This window comes from Populus nigra, chromosome 1 (genome assembly GCF_951802175.1).
Source record: "Populus nigra chromosome 1, ddPopNigr1.1, whole genome shotgun sequence".
Taxonomy (NCBI): domain Eukaryota; kingdom Viridiplantae; phylum Streptophyta; class Magnoliopsida; order Malpighiales; family Salicaceae; genus Populus; species Populus nigra.
Window position 1 is genome coordinate 50275530 of NC_084852.1, and position 22636 is coordinate 50298165.

The window sequence follows — 22636 nt, forward strand, 5'->3', positions numbered from 1 at the left end:
AAACATATCAAAATAGTCTATATTCAAGTTTTTTTTTAAGAAAGAAAAATTACGATCCGCTACGGAGCGCATGTCAAATAAAATTTTTATTTGCCCTCTAATTAATGTTTTTTTTTCACTTTTATTTTTTAGATCTTTTTGTGTAATTGATTTTTTTTATTTGATCTTTTGACATTTGATTTGTTAGAGATTCAACTTCATACGATTTTATCGCTCTGCATTTGTTTTTTTTTAATATTCGTTTTGTAATTATGTTTAATTTTTTTTCTATGAATTTGTCTCGATCTCATAATCCAAGTCACAGGGTTTGCATGTCATTTTTTAATATAAATGTTTTTAGAGTTGTTTTGTTTGTGTTTGATTTTTCAAGATGTTATGCTAATTCATTTAGATTATTTTTTTGGGTTTTATACAAATGAAGTTTATTTTTAGAAATAAAAAAATATTCATTTTTAAATAATATTGCTAATATGTTTGGCCTTGCATAATATTGTTTTTTTACTTGAGTTTATTTAGTCAGTTTAATTTGTGTTTTATCTTTTAAGTCATAAGTTTTTTAAGTTATGGATTTATCTTTTATTGATTTTAATAAACAAGTTCAGTAAATACAATCAAGTGAGTGTCCTATTTTATATGGTTGAATATCTTGATTTACATTTATCTCTTAATTTTATGAATTTCTCTTTTGGTTATTGTTAACAATTTTTTTCCCGTTTATTTACATAAATGATTATAAATTTATTTAATGAGATACTTGTATAGACTTTTCAATTTATATTTTAAGTTTTTTTATGTTAAAAAATACATTGAAGTAGCCTACATGGCTTGTGTTTTTTAAAATAAAAAATTATGACCTGCGACGAAGCGCGGGTTAAATGGCTATTTATTGGATAAATGCGAAGGTGTGCATTTATTGTATCTCTAGTATTGCGTTAGCTTTTGTGATTGTAGTTTAAAAGACTAGATTTTAAAAAAACTATTGATGATACCACTATGCTACACCAATCAAGAGATGAGGGTCTTAGTTGTTTATATAACACAAGAGTCACCTATTTTCTCAGGAGGTGTCTTTCCAATGACAAAACTTACTATATAGTTCCAGTAATATATACAATACCTTCTAGGAGACATATCATGTACATGCATGAGCACACATCATCATTAGCGCCATTCGTGGAAACGTCAATATGTTGTCTCATCCAAGCCTCTCTCGTTTAAGAGGCTATAATGATATCATTATCCCATATCAGTTAAGATACAAGGGCTTTAGTTGTTTATACAGCACAAGATATTCGTACGGGTGTTGGTATGCATCACCAACTATAAGAGAGTTTTTAGTAAAACCCATACAAAACAAAACTGCTGTAATGTATATTAATGATTAACCAAACACTTTCATAACTATATCAAAATAACAGTAGAGCCACAGCAACTGTTAATATTACCCGTTTTGCCTGCCACCAGAGTGTTATGATTTCGATGGAAACTCAAGAAAGATGGTTTAGAAAAGTTTCTTCGATATTTTCTTATTGCTTACTAAAAGTTCATCACATCTTCGTTATTTATAGCCTTACATTATAATATAATCTAATTAATTAGAGTTCTAATAAAAAAATAATTGCAACGCTAATTAAACCGATCATAATCTAAGATAGATAATTAAAACCGGAACTCAAAACTCTTTTAAGTCAGATATCCTAATCCTGTCAGCTTCTGATTTCAAATTGAATTATGCCACGTCATGAAAACTCTTGATTCTCATCCTACCCTGCAGTTTCTTGAATGATAATAGCACCGGGAGCATGATCCCAAATTTTCTCCTTGTAGCCAGCATGGCCACCTGCTACTCTTCTGGTAGAGATGAGTTGCTGATAGGCTTTAATGTCGCTGCTGCATTTTCCCTTGCCTCTCTGTTGTGAGTCCAAATCTCTCAATACTTCAAGAACCGATCCCAGACACCATTTTTTTTCATCAACAATTCGGCTTTTATTCTTGTCATGAACGGATAAATTGAGTATTGCTGTACAGAATCTTTTGTGCGAAGGAGTTTGTACAAGACAGCAGTTTACGAAGGTAGGGAATTGCACGAGCGTCTGCGTTGAAAGCACGGGCTAACAAACGTATCCCACGAGCAGCTACTGTCTTTGCACCTTGTGAACCGCTGGTTAGCTGATGAACGAGAAGTGTTGCTGCTGCTCTGTTGGCTTCAATTACAGCTTTGGAGTGCATAGCTGCTGCCAAAGCCTCCACAGATGAATCTGTATTCTCTGGAGAGTCGTAAGGTATTCCATGAACAGTACACCGTTGCACGATCAGATTCCTCAAAGCTCGAATTGGAACGAGAATTCGTGCTTTTGTTGCCCCGTTTCATGGCCTTCATGATCATCTCCTCTAGACAATCCATGTGTTTCTTGTGGTTGAAAACCAGCTTGCATATCCAAACTAAGAGTCCTAGTTTGGAGGGTGAAGACGTAGCCTCTAATGCTTCATTTCGCCATGCTTGGCCCTCTCGATGATAAAAACTCGGATAATTTAGAAAAGTTTCTAAAAGTGTTTGATATTTTCTTATTGCTCGTTGAAAGTTCATCACGCCTTCCATTAATATAATAGTTCTAATAAAAAGAAAATTGGAACACTGATAAAAACAATCATAATACATGATTTAAGATGAACAACAGCAACTCTCTTAAAACTCAAAACCCTTGAAATAATAAAATATCCTAATCCTATCTGATTCTGACTTCAAATTCAATTTTGACACATCATGAAAATCCTTGATTCTCGCCATGTTTTATAAATTCTTGCCTATTTTAATTTCTTTTATTATACTGAATTTTTTCAAAAACATCAGAGATGATACCTAATCCATCTTGTTTTTCAAACTCAAGAAGCTAGAATAGATTCGAATAGGGAATCACAAGTCATTGCCCAAATCCATGTTGGGTTTTACTATGAGAAGAGATAATGCACATTACAGGTCACCTGCTTTAAGCCCATGCCACGTGCCACAAAAGACCTAACCAATCTTCAAGTAACAAAGCCACCCAATTGGAGGGAAAGTCATCTGATCGTCCATTTCACATCCAACGGTCATGATCAAACCAAAAGAAACCACACGAAGTAGTAAAAAAATGTTAAAAGACATAAAGAGCCAGAGAAACAGAAACACGGAGTGAAAGAGAAGTAAACTAGAGTATCAGTTTTTGGTGAAGATAACAGAGAAAGCTCCGATCTTTGAACTTGTTGGCCATCAAATTGAAAATCTGAATCAGACCCGCAATTCTAAACCCTTAAAGCTTTCACTTCCTCAATCTTCTCGGAAGATTTTGGTTTTTTTTCCCCATCTCTCTGTGACCACACAAACAAACGAAAGGACTCTTCAAGTTTTTGCTCCTGCTGCTGCTGGAACCGTGTAATGAAATTAAGTGCCTTGTTATCTTTCACTCTTTCTCTGTCTGTTTGGTTGCTTAGAAAGTGAAAAGATATTTCTTGATGGAGGATTCCAAAAGTTTTTTTCTATTGTTTCGTTTCTATGGTTTCTCGGCAAACAAACTGAGAAAAATGGTTTTTTTCTTGTTGTGTTAGCTTTCTGATTTTATTGATGCGTTATTATTTTTGTCTGTTTTGAAATGCAGGTTAGTAGGATAAAATTTTGAGCAGTTTTCATTGCATTAACTAGAGATCTCGAGGTGAGTCATCTTATTTAATTCCTCTACAAGTTGAGCTTATTTTCTCCGAGTTTTCTGTATTTTCTGTTCGGTTCCACTTTAATTGCTGTTTTAGAACTCTGCATGGGTTTTTGGTTGGCTCTTTATACAATGTTGTGCTTGTGTGTAACCAAATTTCCTCTAAAAATTGTTTATGATTTTAAGGGTGTCTATTTGATTGTAAGATTTTTTTTATTTTATTTTTTTGTCTCTGTAGTTGTAGTGAGTGATACCCTTCTGACAGTTTGTGGGGTTAATCTTTTGCTGTTTAGATAGAGGACGAGAGTAATGGAGGAGGAAAAGAAGAGTGAAGCAGCTGGAGATACAGATTTTGTGTTGCAATGGGGAAGTACAAAGAGGCTTAGATGTGTGAAAATGAAAAAAGCACAAAACTTGGGAAACAAATCTAAACTAAATGATTCTTTGCCCAAGAAGAAACTCACTTCTCGTGCTGTCGCTACCGAGAAAAACTTTCCTTCTCGCCCCATCAAGTAAGAACCCCAAAAATCTCCCACAGTTGAATTACCAAAGGCTTCGTATTTGTGAGAATGCATGAATGAATTGAGTTCAATACATTTATTATTGGTTGTATCTAGTGAGTATCTATTCAAGGCACTGAAGAAAGTGTTCATTCTTTAACAGCTTAAGTGAACAAATCTGCAGCTTGTTTGCATATTTCATTTGCATGATAAGTCATTGTTGTTTTAGGATCTTTTGTTTTATGTGAATTAGGAAGGAAGTTTTATTTGATCTATATGACTGACCTGGTTGATAAGAAAATATAGGAATATGGGGGAAAATCAAAATTGTGAAAGAATTTTTAGCTGTTGCAAGTTTTCTTTACTTTCTTGTCCCATTTATTATTAATATCTCTTGACTAAATGTGTCAAAAAGTTCTTATTTTACTTTTGGGTTGTGGTTGGATGTAGGAATTCTGATTTGTTATCGAACAATAGGAAGTCATCGGTGTTATCACCGGATAAGGAAGATAGGTACTACACAACAAGGGGATCAATGGGATTGGATGATAATAGCAAGATTTTAATGGATAGTGTCAAGGAAGAAAAGGTTGTTTGGCCTAGACTGTTCATAGCACTGTCAAACAAAGAGAAGGAAGAGGATTTCATGGCTATGAAAGGGTGCAAGCCTCCTCAAAGGCCTAAGAAAAGAGCCAAGTTGATTCAACGAACCTTACTTGTAAGTCAACTCAATATATACACTATTAAGGGAATTTGGGGGCTGTTAAAATAGGGAGGAAGTCTTTAACTTTTTCTTTTGATTGGAGCTTTTGTTAATTCTCGTGTGTTTGCAGTTGGTAAGTCCAGGTGCATGGTTATCAGATTTGTGTCAAGAGAGGTATGAAGTGAGGGAGAAGAAGACTTCCAAAAAGGTACTGACTTGTTCTTTCGTTTCCTTCCATGCCTTGTTTTTTAGTTACTGGTATTTATTTCAGATTGTCTGGTTGCTCAGAAAATGCAGAAAAAGCTAAGGAAGTTGGTTTAAATTTTGAATTCAAAATGAATGAGCTATAATCAAGATTTAGCATCTTTTCCTTGAAATTCATGATTGGTTTTTATTTGATGCAGAGACCTAGAGGATTGAAGGCAATGGGAAGCATGGAAAGTGACTCAGAATGAGTGATTTTGACCATTGGTAGTTAGGAAAGACAACTAGAAATATAGAGTTCCCACTTCCCTCCTTTCTCTTTTCCTTTCTTTTTTCTTTTCCTTTCTTTTATGAAAAGGAAAAAAGAAAGGAAAAGGAGGAGGGAACAGTATTGGAGTCTTTTTCCACGTTGTTGTTTTTGTAGCAAGGGGCTTTCGCCAGCCTGATATTTGGAAAATAAAATATTATGTTTATCTCAGCATTTGTTATATTTTCTTCTTCCTTCATTGATGCTTTTGGCTGCCTTTTATGATTCTTTTGCTCTCTTTTTTTCATTTCATCGGTTCTCTGCAGTTGTAATTTGCTTTTGCATTTATACTGGCCTCAGGCTTGTAGATTATACAAGATCGAAGAACACCAATCAAAAGAATACAAGGACTTGCAAGTTGGTCAGGAAACTGATGACTGTTACCACAGAATTGTTTCACTCTATTTATGGATTTTCCATGCAGTTATCCATAGACGGGCAAGTACAAGGTCAAAACAAAACCATATTCTCCATGGCCACATGTGGCCAGGTCTAGGGTTTCTGCAGAGAAAATATGCATATGGATACAGGATACAAATACAACAAAATGGACACATTTTTAAAATTTGGGAGACAGTTGGTAATGGTATGTTAATAAAAAAAAGGATTATTATTATATTTATATACAATTGTTTTATCTTTTTTCATACCTCATTATATCTCAGATATGAAAAGGAATGTTCCTGTTAAGATGAGAAGAAAAGACCTGCTGATTATAGTTTGAACTACCATCGTAGTTCATGCCGTACATGCAAAGGAAACAAATTAAACACAGAAACTGACAATTACCAACTCAAATGACAAATGATGATTATATTGCAAAATAGGGTAATCTTTTTTTACAAGTGACAAATTGTGCAGAATATAAAGCACAACAAAACCGCAGCTGAAACCTTCTCCAGCTACCATGCTTTTCAGTATTCACCTAGAACTAGCGTTAGTGGTTATTTTCCTATTTCTTTTCAGCCTTTTTCTTTCGCCACTTCATTTACATGATTAGGCCTATAATTCCTACAGATTACATACCTACACATGTACAATTAACCACCTCAACAACCCTCTCCGAAGCACTGATAGCATGCAATAAGCTCTCATGTCTAGCTAAGTGCACTCAAATTCATTTGGTGCTGGATCTTGTACAAGGAATCAAGTCAAAAAATGCACTGGTCGAATGGCTTGCTTGCTTTTCACAGGCCATCCTGGCAGCTGAGAACCACATTGTGCACAGGCTGCCAAATTCACAGGTTTAGATCAGTCCTTCGTAGCTCAGCATAGATACAAAACAAAAAATAACGAAACAAGATGAATGTAGAAAGTTCTACCAAATGCCTTGAGAAGAACAAATGGGAAACAGATGGGTAGAAAGATGCATTGCAAGATAGACATAGAAGAAACTTGTGACACAATTTACCTTGTGATTCTGTACACTGATTTGTGGTTCAACAAAATCTGCCTTGGGTGGTACATGATCTATGAACAACCCAAGCACCTCAAAATCTAGCAGGTAAGCTCTCAGCCCAAAGGACAAAGAAAACAACTGAAAGCTATCACTGATTATTACAAAGCTTCCAGGGTAACTGATGCTTTGGTGAAAACAGAGAGAACAAATGGTGCTTCTTCACCGGGATGTATAGTTGTAGGTACGATTGTGTAACCTTTTGGATCAGGATCCAAAACCATTTCACACGATATTTCTCGAGAATTGACATAATCTGTCCCGCCAACTGATTCATGTAGGTAAATGTTGTAGGAAGCACGACGACCACGTGTTTTCAGAATCCTCATTCCAATGTAGAACATCATTGAATCATGACTAGATTGGTAATTTCTGAAACCAGCTGCTGTTCTAGAGAAACTCACACCCTAAACACAGAAAATTAGTTGAGTTCATAAACTCAGTAAAGATGTGAAGTGCAAGGGATTAAAAAAAAAATCTTGTATGTCCTTCACTGGAAGCATACCTGAGTTAAAGTGATGAACACATGAATTGGTAATGATGCATCTGGACCAGTGGCCCTCAATCGGAACTGTGGATTTTGATTCCAGGAAGCATAATCCTGGCATCCACCAGCACTGTAGCCTCGCCATTGGCCATGGACAGAATACCGCATCTCAGGGGGGTAGACACGGCATATATATATTGACCGGAAGTGGATTTGAAAGTCTTGCCAGGACATCCAGAATATACCATCCTTGGACTGTTCAACAAGACTGTTAAGTTTTTGAAAATAATATCCCATTGCAAGATGGCAATCAGAACAAATGAAATCATCTGATCACGCATGCCTTAACAAATAGTACTCAAGGACCATGTTGCATAACTTTTTACTCACCAAGAGAAGAAAAGGAAAACATGCCTTAACAAATAGTACTCAAGTACCTGTGGAACATGCTTTAATTTGTGCTTCATCCTATCAGTCCATTCAGGAGATGAGTCAGACCAAGGTCCATTCCACTCAACTTCATTAGCCCATGGATTTCGAATTTGAACAAGCTTATGGCCATCCACCTCTCTTACCTGAATAATTTAACAAGAGTGTAAACTTCCACCAAGATTTCTTCAGCTGGTACACGATTAATGTAGAAAGATACAAGTTGGTCTTACCTGCAGCAAAGAGTACGCATGGCCCTGCACAATACCACTTGAGGAAACCTGGACATCAGAACCTGATGGACTCCCTGCACCCAATAGAAAGCCTTCTTGTTTAAAGCGCAACAATTGAGACCACAGTCTACCACTTGCCAGATCAATCTGGGCCTGAGCACTCCTCATGTCAATCTCCTCGCCAGCACCTCCAGTGAGATCCACAAGAGCATCCTGAACAAGCCCACCTTCCAATGCCTCATAAGAACCATGCAATTTGGCGTATGCTTTCTCCAATATAGAAACCCAGAGTTCATTACCCTTCCGGCTGGTAGCAAATGCGGGTTTACCTGGTGATTCACATGGAATCCAATCATCAACAACAACCGGGACCCAGTCACCCTGCAAGGAGATCACAAAACAGAGAATACTGTTATGAACATGATAACCAAACAGGAAGAGGTCTTACTAATTATATCTGTTAGCTAATTTAACATGAAATGAAGCACCAATAGAGCAAAAACAGGGTCATACATTTTATTCAGAAATGAAAAGCACAACCCAGTTAAGAGATCAGGTAATTATAGTACACTACTCATGGAGTACATAACGAACGCCAGTGTTCATGACCATAAAGATTCCCAAGACCATCCCCAGAACCACCTCACCCCTAGCGCACCTGGGCCAAGTCCCAGGGAAAGCATTGCCAATTCTTAAGGGAAGCCCAGGGAGGCTATATCTAATAGAATGGCAACTGCTTTGATATAGTCACATCAAAGGGAGATAGCTCCAACAAAAGTCTGGTAGCGTTGGCATCTAAATCATCTAAAGAAGAAGAAAGTTGCCACCTCTCCTACTTCCAAGACGCTAGCACGAAAATTGTCTGCTAAATGGTGCACTAGAGTTACTTTATCACTAAACAATGGAATTTTCTCCAGACTAATTTCTTATTTCAACAGCCAAGTCTATAAAAGAATAGCTTTGGATAAAAGTTTTCTCACACTCAAATCATCAGAATATGGAAGGCAAGCCTAACCCATCAAAGATTAAATTCACATCAGCAGATCGAGTGCTTTCAACAACTTCGGGGTTTTTAACTTGCAAACATCAGAGGACTATTTCTAATTATTTCCATACAACAGTGATGATAAAAAGTCCAGAATACATCACAATGTCTCAATTTCCCCTTCAAAAGCACAGCTGAACCATATATCATATATTAAAGGACAAATGGCCAACTTTTTGCTTCCTTACACGAATTAAACATTGAAAGATGTACTTAATACCAAAAAAAAATTATGAGCTGTTACCTGAATACAAAAGCGAACTGTGTAAATTCCTTCCTCATTATACTCTGGGGTAATAATCACTTCTGATATTCGTGATACCTCCGTTAGAACAGCAACAGCACTTAGAAACCAACAATCACCTAAATGACCCTATAACATGAGCAAGACAATTTTTAAGATTTCTGAACCATTAAATTAAGGTGATTCAAAATATATCATGATCAGTACAGTAAAGAAAAATTGCATGTCACGCAGCCAGGAGAGACCAGACCTGACAAACATCAGAGGGATTTGCTGCCCCAGAAAACAAACACGGGTGGGAGTCTAGATGGCTTTCCTTGACTATTTCCACGGGCCGCATCCACTCAGAGACAACCTAGGTTTGAACTCCAAGACAAAGTTAGAAAAACCAATAAAATACACCAAGCTGCATGTAATTACAGATAAGAAACAACCTGCAACTTTGAAGGGGGATTTCTAGGATCCATGTATAACGATTGATCATTTGGAGGAAACTCCTGGTCAGTAAAATGTGCTTCTCCTCTAGCACACAAGGCTTCCTTAACAGCCAATTCAACTGAAAGCATCCGTTGATTAATTTCTTCTTGTGTTTCTATCCTAGGTTTCCTAAACCTCCTAGCAAAAGAATCAACATCTATCGCAACTCCTTCACGATCTGACCTCCTTTTCCTCCCACTTGAATATTGCCCGTCCCAGTCTACATCATCCCTATCATAAAGATCTACATCTGCAGGATCACTATCCCACTCATCAACCTAAGTAAACACAAGAAACAAAGATTAGTCAAGGACTTCAACCTCAAATATAAAATGTTGTTTCTGTTATTTGAAATTTCACACAGTTCACCATAATAAGAAATTTTGACAGCAGAAACATACTCTGGGGGGTGAATCTGCCCATTGCCAGTTATCTTCAGGGTAGTCAATCATACCAAACTCCGTTGAGCCTATAGCAGTGTGAAGAGAGGCAATCTCATCTTCAGTTAAGCACCTTCCCCATAAGAAAACATCCATTATATGCATCTTAGACTCAGCTCCTTCGCTATCTGATCTTCCAAATGCATCCACATCTATTGGTGGCCTAACACCGACCCAAACTTCTGTCCCCTGTTCCCAGATGCTACTGCCCACAGACAATGGTAGCCCAGTTTGGAAGCCATCAAAGCCACCATCCAAATAGCAAGTTGCTTCACCCAAATCAGCATCAACTGTCATTGTCACAATATGCCATCTGCAAAGTAATTGTAAGACCCGAGTAACTTGAAACTGTAGATAGAAATGATATATGCTGAAAATAAAAGTAAAATACAAGTATAACACATTTCGGAGTTCCAATCCTTCATTAAAGATTAAATACCACAGCAAGTGCAAGAATACATGGAAAGTTACAAAGGAAGCACTATGATTTGAAGTTGCAGCAAAAAATTTCCTAACCTTCCATCAGCAATACTTGTTGCACTGATACTCCACTCCTTGGCAACAGTTGTCTGCCTATCACCTTTAGTAATTAATCTAAGCCCAACCTGTCCAGCCTCAATACCTTGCTCAGCACCAGCCACCAGAATTTCCCAGCATTCTTTCTTCTGAAATTCAGTGCCCAAAAGGCAAACTGGTCCAGACTCGGGTTGGATCAAAACTGCAATGGAAAAGCTGACCTTTCGACTTTGACATACACTGGAATCGATCTCGCCACAGTGCCTGCCACTTGTGGTTGGTTCATCATCAAGAAGACATACAGCACCTGTAACTCCGGTCTGCCAACAACATTAAGATTTAATAGATTCATATTTCACAACAAAATTGGTGACATCTTTACACACAAATTCAGATATTAGCATTATAGATCATGAAGTAGCAAAGTGATTCTAGGAAAGCTTAAGGCAGTTTGGGATAGTTTCTTAAAGGTGCAGTCCCTGCTCCCTGCAAAACCAGACCTGAAAAGTCCACAAATTCCAGGAGCTGGAGTGCCGACTTACTTTATACAATTTGGGATATTACTTATCTGGCTACCAATCAGGTTATTAAAACTAGCCCATAAAACTGCACAATATTTTCAGAACATCTTCTGCTGCATCAGTTGTTAAAGATACAGTCTTTCCTTTACCAGTCTTGGTTTCACAACCCAGATTCCATGCATTTCACCATCCCCGCGCCTATTTCAGCTGAAGCACTGCAGCTAACCTATAAGCGTTAATCATCTATGGGAAGGCAAATCATCCAAATATGGAAGAAATGCCAGCATTTCATATCATATGATATTAAAAGAAAAAAAAGCAAAATGGAAACATAGGAGAACTGATTTACAGAACAAGGTTATCAACCTGCAATGCTCGGCGAGCTAATTGAGCTGTGCGTATCCTACGTGCAATGCTTGAAACCCTTTCTCGTGCAAAGGAATCGCTGAGAACAGAATCACCTCCCACAGCACGCACTGCAGCTGTCATAGCTGCTGCCTCCCTGCTGCCAGCATTAGGAATAGTGGAAATGAGAGAAGCTTCAATCTCCTTCCATTTGCGCTCTTCCTTCTCCAAAAGGGCCTTCCTTCTTTCTTTACCTCTCCCCTCCTCTTCACGTCTTTGCATTAAGATTTCCTCTTCCATCTCCTTTTCTCTCAGATAGCTACAAAATCCAGAATGAAGATTTAGAAACATGGAAAGAGTAATTCCTAGCATGGTAGAAAAAGGATTAAAAAAAAGAGTCAGAAAGTTGTCACCTCTCCTGAATAATTTCAAATTGCCTATGGTCCTCTGGCATCCACTTTTTAATTTTCTTGGCACTTAGGTCAGAGAAACCTATGCTGTCAAGAAAAAGCCTCAAGCGTACCTCATCCTATCATGGCAGAAGTATAGTCAGGAACTCTAAGTAATGATAAAACAAGTATAGTAATCATCACAAAACCCTGATTTACCTGTACTCTTTCTGCCTGAGCAGTCAAGCCAAGCAGAAGAAGCAGGTAACCACCAAATCTATCCCACATGTACACCCATTCAGTATCAATTGCCTCTTCTAAAGCCAAAATCCGAGCATGTGCACACATTTCCCTTCTGTAATCTACACCACTGACTGATTCATGGCGAAATGTCTGGTATCTCATCCTGCAGAGGAAAGATCCTACTACTAATTCCTCATTTCTTAGACGATCTCGCAATTTCATGACATCATCTCTAGGAAGCACAAGTTTTCCTGCCTTATCACGTGTAGCAGTAGGGTCCCCAACCAAAAGGGCTGTTGAACTAGCAGACCGCTGAGGAGCTGAATATGTTCCGGACAAAGCATTTCTTGTCTGCATGATAACATAATAAAATGCAACACATTAGTTGCAGTGCAGTAGTATATGAGCATAAGTTTGGACAACCTTTCACCATGCAATATATAGGGAATTAAAAACTATTGTGGATTTATTATGCTCTATAAACACATTACAGTAGGAGCATGTGCACATACATACATTCACAAATATTTAGACAGTAGTTTGGGCATGACCCAGTGAAAATCATATACCACATGGACTCAATTTAGTTGTAAGAAGGTGCAAGGATTGCTGCACTTCACCGCCCCAAATTTTCATTTAGATTTAGCAAAATACTTAACCACGCACATCATTGATGCCAAATTCAAGAAACCAATCAACATTTATATTGCATATTTAACTATTTGCAGGGGGGATCTTATGGCATCAATGCAAGATAAATTGGATAATGAATCAACTTCAAGTTCAATTTTAAATTCAAAATCAAACACACCTTAGTAGCAGATCGTGTAATTGCTTGAACAATCATATCCTTGCTGAGAAATTGAACTGCATCTTCCATCATCTGGAAATGCAACCAAATGTTATCAACTGAAGCCGATAAGCATTGCAAAGGGAGATACAAAGCAACTCCTTTCAGATAATATTAAAACCAGCATAAGAAAAAATAGTTGCAGACTGGCATCAAGTCAAATCAAATCATAGGAAATCAGATATGATTAGTATGCTGACCTTTAGAGTCAGGCATGGACGAGAGACTGCAAACCCAAAGGATACAACAAGAGTAATTGCAGATACAGCAGCACCAGCAAATGGTGGATAAATATTCAAACTGGCAACAACACCCCATCCTTCGGTTGCCAAAGCAATCCCATAAAGCATGAGAAATGCACCGCTGTTTGAGAGGTGATGCACAAGCATTAGATGTGAAAAAAGAATGAAGCTCTAGTATAGATATAAAAAATTATAATAGAAAATAAATGACAAAAGAATTAGAAATCCATGACTATATAAGAGAAAAGAACATAGATTAGATAAACAAACCTGACATTCTTTCCACAATCTGCATGGGCATCATAAACATAAACAGGCAGTACTCGTGGTGAATAAACTACAATGGGTGGTGACAGAAGGACCTACAGGGACACACGTGTGTGCAGAGAAGGAAAGGACAAGAATAAATGAGAAAATAAAATCCATTTTGTAAAATGAAAAACAGAGAATAAATATTACAATCAAAACTTGAATGGAGTTAATGTGATGAAACTTACAGTCAATGCTCGTCCAGCAAGAAGAAACAGAAATGAAAAATAACCAACAGATGCTCCCACAAAAGGCTTGCCTGAAAAGAAAGGTGAAATTTAAAGTCACTGGCTGGTTGTCATTATGCAACAAAGTCATGAAGAGAGTCTGTCCAAGACTAGGGTGCTTAGGAAGTAGTATGGGTCAATTATGATATTTGTTTTCACCTTCAAACCATCCAACAAGAAATGCAGCCAAGCCCAAAAGAAAAGCGAGGAAACAAACAAAGAGCATCTGTGTCCTGGTCAAATAGAAATTGTTTGAAGCCCAGTGATGGATAACACCAATAGCTAGTACGATCAGGAGAAGAATTAAGAGGAATGCCACCCCTATCTGTTGCAATTGAGAGGACAAAAGAAAAACAAGTCAACAGATTTTGCACAAAAATCTCAAGGATAAGAAAATTCAGGGATGAATAAAAAACCCCACTTACAGTCCATGGCTTAACCACAACTATAACAGCAGATATTGCACCAAGCAGCAGCAGAAGACCAATAATAACAAATATATATACACCTCGAGAAAGTTTCCAGTCATCATCTTTCCTGCAAAAAAAATTTACAGCACATTAAATGGCCGAACAAACACCCACTTGCAGCAGTACACAAATATCCAGTCATGGTTTGAGAAGTAAACTTCTGTCATGGAGTAATGTTTAGTACAATAACTCTCACCATTTAAGCAATCCACAGCAAAGTGATAGCAATGCTGGAATGCACACAAGAGGAAGTAGGGCCGCAAGAAAATCACCCTTTGTTGGAACCTGGTCATCCCTGGATTGGACTACTTCCAAATAGGATGTGCCACAAAATGCCACGAGAACAACTACCAAAACGGGCAACATGAAGTAAGATAAATCCACATGCTGACCCGGCCAATTTATGATAGACCAAAAATGCAAATATTAAAGACCATGCAGGTATAGACAAGTTACCTGCAAATATCCCAACACATACAGCAGAAGACAGGGAAAACCGATATGTAGCAAACCATGAAATAATTGGTAACACACCAGTGACTATTAAGGCAATTGCAGATGCCATCACCCAACCAAGGTATGCTGGTGATGCATAAGGAGAACTAAAGCTTTTTTGGCCACTGGTCAATGCCCTGTATCCTAAATCATCCAGAGGCTTTGCAGACACAATTGCACCCAGAGCTAACACAGATCCAATAAATACTATTGCACAAACAATAAGAACAATACCCTAGAAAAGACAAGAAAATCAACTAGAATCAATAAAGGTTTAATGTAGCAAACCAAATGATATAAAAATATCAAAAAGCGGAAAGGCGATAGCTCCTTTGAACCATAGACTTCCAAAATGATAGATTTATTCTTGAATAGTTACATAAAATCAAAGGTGAAGGGTGGAGAGCGAGAAGGAACAAACCTCCTTTCTCCCAGGAGGACGATGGTTTTCAGTATGACCTGCAGACTGCACTTGATGAACCCAAAATTGGTAGCCATTGTGAATCCAAATAGGAATGGCAACAGAAAGACAAGCCACCATGAGTGGGACAGTCAAGGACAATCCAAGAAGCAGTGACGATTTGCTGCAGAAGAGGAAATAGAAATTAATGCATAATGAGGAATGTGGTGCGGAGTCACCCATAACATGTCATAGAATCATCCACGAAGTAGGCTACATACAATACTGCCTTGATTGGAAAATTCTAAAATGATACAAGTAATTAAATGAATATGAAATCCACCATACCTCAAGAAGGAAAGCAACAATCCAACACCAGTGCTGAGCAGCCAAGCAATAACACCATACTGAAAAACAAAGATGTTCAAGGAGACATAAGAACGCCAAGCATTCAGATAGAAGTCCCACAAACTTTAAATAGTATAAAGACATAGGCTAACAGAAAGAACAAGCAAAGGCAAATTTTATATGGATTTATGTACATATGCACATAAATAAACAAAAAAGAAAATCCATTTTTAATGCAACACAAAAAAATTAAAGAAATTACAACATTCAACAGTATCTACCTTGCGAGGTTTTGATGTCATGGCCATTTCTTCTACTTTAAGTGACCGAAGGAAAGTCATGATTGAGCAAACAACAAGAGATAGAAGAAATACTGCAATGCCAAGCTCAAACTGCAACATAAATTGTTTCAGCAAACAACAAGAGATAGTAGAAACACTGCAATGTCAAGCTCAAACTGCAACATAAATTGTTTCACCAAATTTAAACATTATTTTTGTTTACTATCAATAATCTGACGTAAATCTTACCAAAAACAAAAACAATATAATTAAGGAAAAATCTTACAAACTCCACTCACCTGTTGATGTGTAGTATTTATAATTTTTATTATCTTGGGACGAACAATTGCCAGAATAGTCGTTTCCACAATGAAGATGAAACTAAAGAGAACCCATGCTCGCTCAGGAGTACCTGCTATGTGATGCAGAACAAATCTAGACAACTGAAGCCACTTTTCACGCCCCTGAAGCCTTAGTTCTTCTGAAAGAGAAATTTGATTGGGCATAACATTGTCAACACTATTTGAGTCAACAATTGTGATGTCAATATTGTCACGATGATCTCTATCTGCATCCAAACTGTTCCTCTGGAGTAACGCCAGAATAGTGTGGTCCAAGTTCTTCTCCTTCAACATCATGGCAAAATTAGGATCCAGTCCTTTATCCTGAAGTAAAGTAGCCAGTTCTCTGTTGCCTTGCCTTGCCCTCTTTTTCAGCATAGAGGTAATCCTCGGATCATTCAACCTTTCCTGAAAAGCAAGAGCAAGGTTCAAATCTAACAGTTGTTGATTTGCAGAAGTCGATGCACTAGACTCACAGCATTGGCTATCAAGACCGCTGCTAGAGCAAACCACTGGGGAACTATTCAGATCAAATTTTTTATCCCCAGATGTCCCAGCTTCAGGCTCTTGGACAACTGAACGACAAGAACTGCTATGTAATGCTAAACTCGGCCTTCCACTGTCTGTGCTTTTATCACTGTTGATCCCCTCATGACAACTAGCATTTCGGCATAGAACATTATTCCAGTTACTAGAATCAGTTGTGCACTGCACTGCCAACTGGTTACCAGAGTCAACAATATTACCAAGTGGACCTGGTTCAATACTACTACTACGTTTTACACTTGAGCCACAACCTTCAGAAGAGCTGGATGAAGTGTTCTGTTCCTTTCTGCGAAAACCCTCTCTAAGGCGAATCACTGTGCTCTGTAAGGCATCTCTTCTAGCAGCTAAAGGATTTGTGACTGACAAATGACGAGAAACAGCAGCACCTAACAGAACAGATGCTACAATAGCATAACTAATGCAATGGCCCAAGTACCTGAAGCAAAGAAAAAGGATGTTAACTATGACATAAGACAGCGACTGAAACCAACAAATTTACACATAATTTTGAGCAAAAGTCTATAGAACAAACCAGTAATGCACCCCAAAGCAGAAAAGAAAAACTCGGGATGTGCCCGCAACAAAAAGTGCCCCCACACGGCTTTGAAGAAGCTGAAACCCATACAAGCATGCTCCCATGTTCCAATCTGCATAACAATTAATCACATGAAATTAGCTCCAAGTATAGCAAAGGTTGCATAGAAGGCAATGAAAAATGCAAAACATGAGTAACCATGGTCATCAATAGGATACCGAGAATAATGACAGCAGCTGATGTAATGAATCCAAGCCAGCGTGCTTCTGTTGCTGTCAAACCATATAAAATGGAATACACAAGCAGAACCACAAGCGAACCAAAGTATAGAAGTCCAAGATGTGAAGCCCTATAAACACATTGAGAAGAAAAAGGAAAAAGAAGTTATTATAGAAGCAACTAAACAATTAGACTGGCTAGGCAAAAAATGCCTAGTTAATAATTTAACACCTCAAAAGGATGCTCAACCGATTTAATTAACCCTCATAACCAAGAGTCATACACACTCCCTACTTATCATTAAGCAAGTAAAAAATAAATGCAGTTATCAACAGGACCACCTGAAAAGGTTGCACCCACTCTAGTTATGCCTAAACAAGACAATTCAACACTAACCACTAAGATATAATGCAAAATACCAAACAAACAAAGCTTGAGCATATGGCTTACCTACTGGATTGCCGAGGGTATAATTCATTGGGTTCAGGTGGCTCTGGTGAGCAAGGAATTGGACCCATTTCTACACAATCACTATAAGCAAATTTGTATGCCCTCCGCACATACTCATCCACATCTAAGCCATTCCCTTCAGGCATTGAAGGAACAGGAAACAAAATAAAATATTTATTACGTCAAAAACAGATAACAGCAACAAAAGTTTATTGCATCATCAAGACTCATGCCTGGAAAACATGAAATCATATCATCACAGTGCAATACATCTCTGGAACAAATAATGAAGCAAAATAACGCTTGACATGAAAAGATAAAGCAAAACTCACCATTAAAGACCATTCGGCAAATAAAGAGCATGTTAATTGCCAAAGCAATTGCTGATACACCAAAAAAGAAACCAGAGGGTGAATATCGCTCAGATGCATTTTTACCAGCAGTAACATACACAGCACATAGTTCATATGCACAGAGCAAGGCAACAGCCAGCAGAAGAAGAATAGCAACTGCTCCTGTAGAGCCAAAACAAAGAAATTAGGTCAAAACCAAAAGCAAGAGAAAACAACGAAAAACTCAATGAATATTATGAATGGCAAAGTTACGCAATGATAAAAGCAAACTTCAATTATTACCATGCACAAGACAAAACCAGTGCCAGATAAACAAGATTAAGACAATGAGAACATGATATTTAACAAATGATGAAAATGAAATTTTATCATGTTAGGCTTCCCAGTCTTAATGCCCCTCTTTAGTGAGGGATCGTCACAAATAGATTCATATGGACCAGAAAGCAGCCTACAGTTACATCTATATATGGAGTTCAAGTGTAATGAAACCAGCTCTAATTTATCATCCACTTGTTTTTTTATTACAGCACCTTTAACATGAATACTGTAAATGTATGCAGCTTAGCTGGTCATAATAATGTTCCTGTTTGTTATTGAGCTTCTTACATCTTTCTTTTTCCCCATTTCATAAGTAGCTTCCTCTGCCACTTAATCATATTTACTTTAGTCCCAACTCTTTGATGCTTTACCAAGTTTACCGTCACATTCCCTCTATATCTCATTATTAATCTGTTTAACCGAGTGACATTTTAGAGGTCCGGAATAAAGTTTTCCTAATTTGGCAAAATAGTCAATAGTTGTGTTTTCGACTTTTATAGATGCCAAGTTGCTTAAAACCAAATCCTTGGCTCATTCATGACAGTTTAAGGTTTTCTTTTTTCTTTTTTCCACAAATTCCAGCAAGATAATCAATCGTTGAATTTTTCCCAAAATGTCTTGTGAATGCATTGCAACTCATCTCCCAGTCTAACAAAACTTAGCTGACCAGACAATCCCTCATTCCTATAACTTGTTGTCACTAACCCGTTCTATATTACTACACAATTTCTATCACGCACGCCTCAATCTCACCAACAAAGCATCTGCATTGTCTAACATGAATTGATTTATCTCAACGTGAATATTAAATTCAGATTTAGGAGAGTGGAACAGGACCCATTCTCAATAGGACGATCTATCCTCCAATTAGTTGTTTTCAATGAGAAACAGAAAGGAACGACTTTGTTATTGACTTGAGGAAGTTCTTAACCACTTGGAAACTTGTAAAATAGAGGAATGCATGCTGAATAGCATGTTTAACATGAAATTAAATGCCAAATAAAATAAGTTACATCTCTAGCACCAAAGACAGATTTGCTATACAAATATCACAATGGACATACAAAAATTAAATAATAAGACAGAAAAGAGTTCATTTTCTAGGTAAACAATGAAGACAAAGAGGGTAAGGAAACACATACTTGAACTTTGCCATTGTGTTCTCCACCAGAGCATGATTGAATAGAATGCCAATAGAAGAGCAGTTCCAGCCATGATTACAGCCAGACCAATTATATCCCGATTCAATATTACAATTAACCAGCTTCCCCACATGACAAGCATTAGAACTGGAGATACAACAATCATCCATGCAGATAGAGAGAGAAAATGACACAATATGCCCAGCTGAGGACCTTGTAAGATATGTGGCCATTTTCTGGCAAAGATCCAGCTGAAATGAGAAATGCCAACCGAGAACAAGAGGATGAGAAAAGGACTGAATCCAATTATCAGAATACACATAGTTTTACAGTATAACACATGGACTTCATAATTAAGAATGCTGAAAGTAGGGAAACCAATAAAGTACACAAGCTAAGCCTAAACATGGAGACAAGGAAAAAGAATCTGGATAACAGAGGAACATGTAGAGTTTACTGATCACGTCAAAGAAAGAAAAGAAAAAGGTGCGAAAAGCTCTGGGAAGTTCTCTATTTTTATATTGTCCAAAACCTATAAAAACAATCTATTTTTTAAATGAAAGAAAAACCTTGTACTAAAATAACCTGCTAAACCAGCTTTCAGTTCCATAATACATCTCTGCATAATCGGAAACAACCAACTGTTTTTCAATCACACAACAAATGAAGCCTTAATGATTAATTAATGACACATTTAACAAACTTAGGAATATTACTATATAGGACAATGCAACCTCAAATCCTAATAATTAACCATCAATTATCACATGCTATAAACCCCCACATGAAATCTATGTACTTTCAATCACTCTGGCAAGTATGGTAACAAGATAAATAGAAATTTCCAAAGTTGCTTATCCAGAATTACCTATAAATCCTCCATGGCCTCCAATTCACTGCCCATAGAATCGAGTACGAAGCGGAACCCAAAACCGCGAAAAGGGTCCCTGAAATAGCACAGGCCAGTACAATCCCATGCTGGTCGCCTTCCATGGCTCCACTATCCCACCTACTGCACACCCACGTGCATCAATACCAACACCAATTTTTCACAATACATACAAACAAAAGTGAACTGTAAAGCCAAAAACTAAAATTTAAAACTAAAACACATTGTCCAAAATTAACAGTAATGAAAGGGGCAATTTAGTGGGTTTTAACTACAAACGTGAAAACATAAAGAAATTACAAGAACAAGAAAAAATCCATCTGACACTTACTGAAAAGAATTGAAATCCACATAAAGAATAGCAATGTAGGGTACAGAAAAATATGATTTTTACCTAGAGTGAAGTGAACTTGATGGGAAACAGCACCATAGCCTTAATTCAAAAGGGCCATCTAATAATTGAGCTTTATCTAGGGTTTTGTTGCTTCTATACAAGTAAAGAAGATAAAAGGTGGAAAAGTTAGCTACTTTAGACTTTGTTTTGTTTTGTTTGGTGTTTGATTGGTTAGGTTTTATCTTCTTTGAGGATTTTCAGCTTCAGAGAAGAACAGAGAGAAAGAGTAAAGTTCAAAAAAATAAAAAACTATTGCTATGTGTGAACTGTGAAGTAAAAAAGATGGTCTTTTCTTAGAGAGAGAGAGAGAGAGAGGAACGAGACAAGAAGACTGGAAAACATGAGTAAAGATGGGGGATGGTTAAAAAACTAACAGCTTTGTTTCTGTCTGAATATTTCCTTGTCCCCGTTCGTTTCGAAAGGTTTTTTTTTCAATTACTTTTTAAATTTTTTTGTATTTATTTATTATTTAAAACATTAATCAACAAAATATTTTCATTTAAAAAAAAATTATCTTAGTTTCTTGGAAAAATAACTTTTTATTTTTAAGTGAAAAATATTCAAAACTATATTTTATTTGAATAATAAATAACTTTTCAGGAGTTGTAAAATATTCAAAAATATCTTATTATATATTAATCATATCAAATTTGATTCTTCATTTTTTAATTGTTATATATTTTATTTGAATTTTTTTAATTTAATCCCTTAAAATTCAATTTAATTTGATTTTTATACTAATTTTAGTCTATTATAATACATTGTATATGAATATTTAGGTGTTTTCTTGCACCTCTTTATTATTATGTTCATTCATCATCATCAAATTTATTTGAATTTCATAAAATTCATTTGAATCTACGTCTTCTTATGACCTTTAAGTTTACAAGTATTTATGTACATATATCTATAAATAGAAACATTATCGAAAGAATATAATAATCATATATATAACTATAAATTTATATGAAATAAAAGTGTTCTCTCTTCATCATCATAATCTCTATTATTCTTATATATTCTATTTACTTTTTATTAATTATATTATTTTATTATTATATGTTTCTTGATATATATTTTTAAAATATAATTTTTATTTTTTTATTGTTATTTAATTTTTTCTTTTTTTTTTATTGTCAAAGTATTAACTGACTATTCCAAAGATATTACAAAGGATTTTGCAGCAACTATCAATCTGCAAATTCTATAGTTTTCAATAGTTTTAGCTATTTTAATTTTTGAATCTCATGAAATCTCTATTATACTCTCCTTCCATTACTTAATTAGTTGGTTGTACACACCACTTAATTAGAATTATATTAAAACTGTTTAGTCTTTCATTATAGCAATTCACAGTAAAAAGTTAAGCTGTTTCTATTTTTTTGTTTTTTAAGCTGTTTTTTTTTTCATTTTTCTTTATTTTTTTATGCCTTTAGCTTCTTTTTTTCTTTCTTTTTTTTTCTTTTAATAAATTTTGTTTTGTTTAATTTAGTTTAAGCTATTTTTTTCATTTTTTCTTTTTTGATGCCTTTAGCTTCTTTTTTTCTTTCTTTGTTTTTTTCTCTTTTAATAAATTTTTTTTGTTTAATTTAGTTTATTAAT

General features: G+C 36.3%; 2 protein-coding genes across 5 annotated transcripts; one reads left to right on the forward strand and one right to left on the reverse strand.

Annotated features, from left to right (window-relative positions):
• The first annotated feature begins 3149 nt into the window (after positions 1–3149).
• LOC133699504 (uncharacterized) lies at positions 3150–5571 on the forward strand. Of its 3 annotated transcripts, none has more exons than XM_062122886.1 (6): positions 3150–3421; positions 3636–3689; positions 3980–4198; positions 4637–4904; positions 5020–5097; positions 5294–5571. In XM_062122886.1, the coding sequence occupies exons 3-6, from the start codon at positions 3996–3998 to the stop codon at positions 5342–5344; spliced, it is 600 nt and encodes a 199-aa protein (XP_061978870.1). In that variant the 5' UTR covers positions 3150–3421; positions 3636–3689; positions 3980–3995; the 3' UTR covers positions 5345–5571. The 3 variants fall into 3 exon arrangements, with proteins under 3 accessions (XP_061978870.1, XP_061978952.1, XP_061978792.1); XM_062122968.1 differs by having other exon boundaries at positions 3150–3410; XM_062122808.1 differs by having other exon boundaries at positions 3150–3689.
• A 627-nt stretch (positions 5572–6198) lies between these two features.
• Positions 6199–21333, reverse strand: LOC133699370 (calpain-type cysteine protease DEK1-like). 2 transcript variants are annotated; one of them, XM_062122690.1, is made up of 32 exons: positions 21035–21333; positions 20620–20760; positions 19752–20002; positions 18271–18453; positions 17939–18074; positions 17488–17618; positions 17267–17381; positions 16147–17170; positions 15848–15958; positions 15567–15625; positions 15240–15402; positions 14780–15053; positions 14520–14670; positions 14279–14390; positions 14013–14178; positions 13815–13885; positions 13588–13679; positions 13276–13438; positions 13037–13108; positions 12202–12576; positions 12007–12122; positions 11615–11912; positions 10728–11047; positions 10173–10524; positions 9729–10049; positions 9545–9649; positions 9295–9423; positions 8006–8386; positions 7781–7918; positions 7362–7598; positions 6812–7263; positions 6199–6629 (listed from the first exon to the last, which is right to left on the reverse strand). In XM_062122690.1, the coding sequence occupies exons 2-31, from the start codon at positions 20742–20744 to the stop codon at positions 6958–6960; spliced, it is 6477 nt and encodes a 2158-aa protein (XP_061978674.1). In that variant the 5' UTR covers positions 20745–20760; positions 21035–21333; the 3' UTR covers positions 6199–6629; positions 6812–6957. The 2 variants fall into 2 exon arrangements, with proteins under 2 accessions (XP_061978674.1, XP_061978617.1); XM_062122633.1 differs by having other exon boundaries at positions 20620–20763.
• Between the last annotated feature and the right edge of the window lie 1303 nt (positions 21334–22636).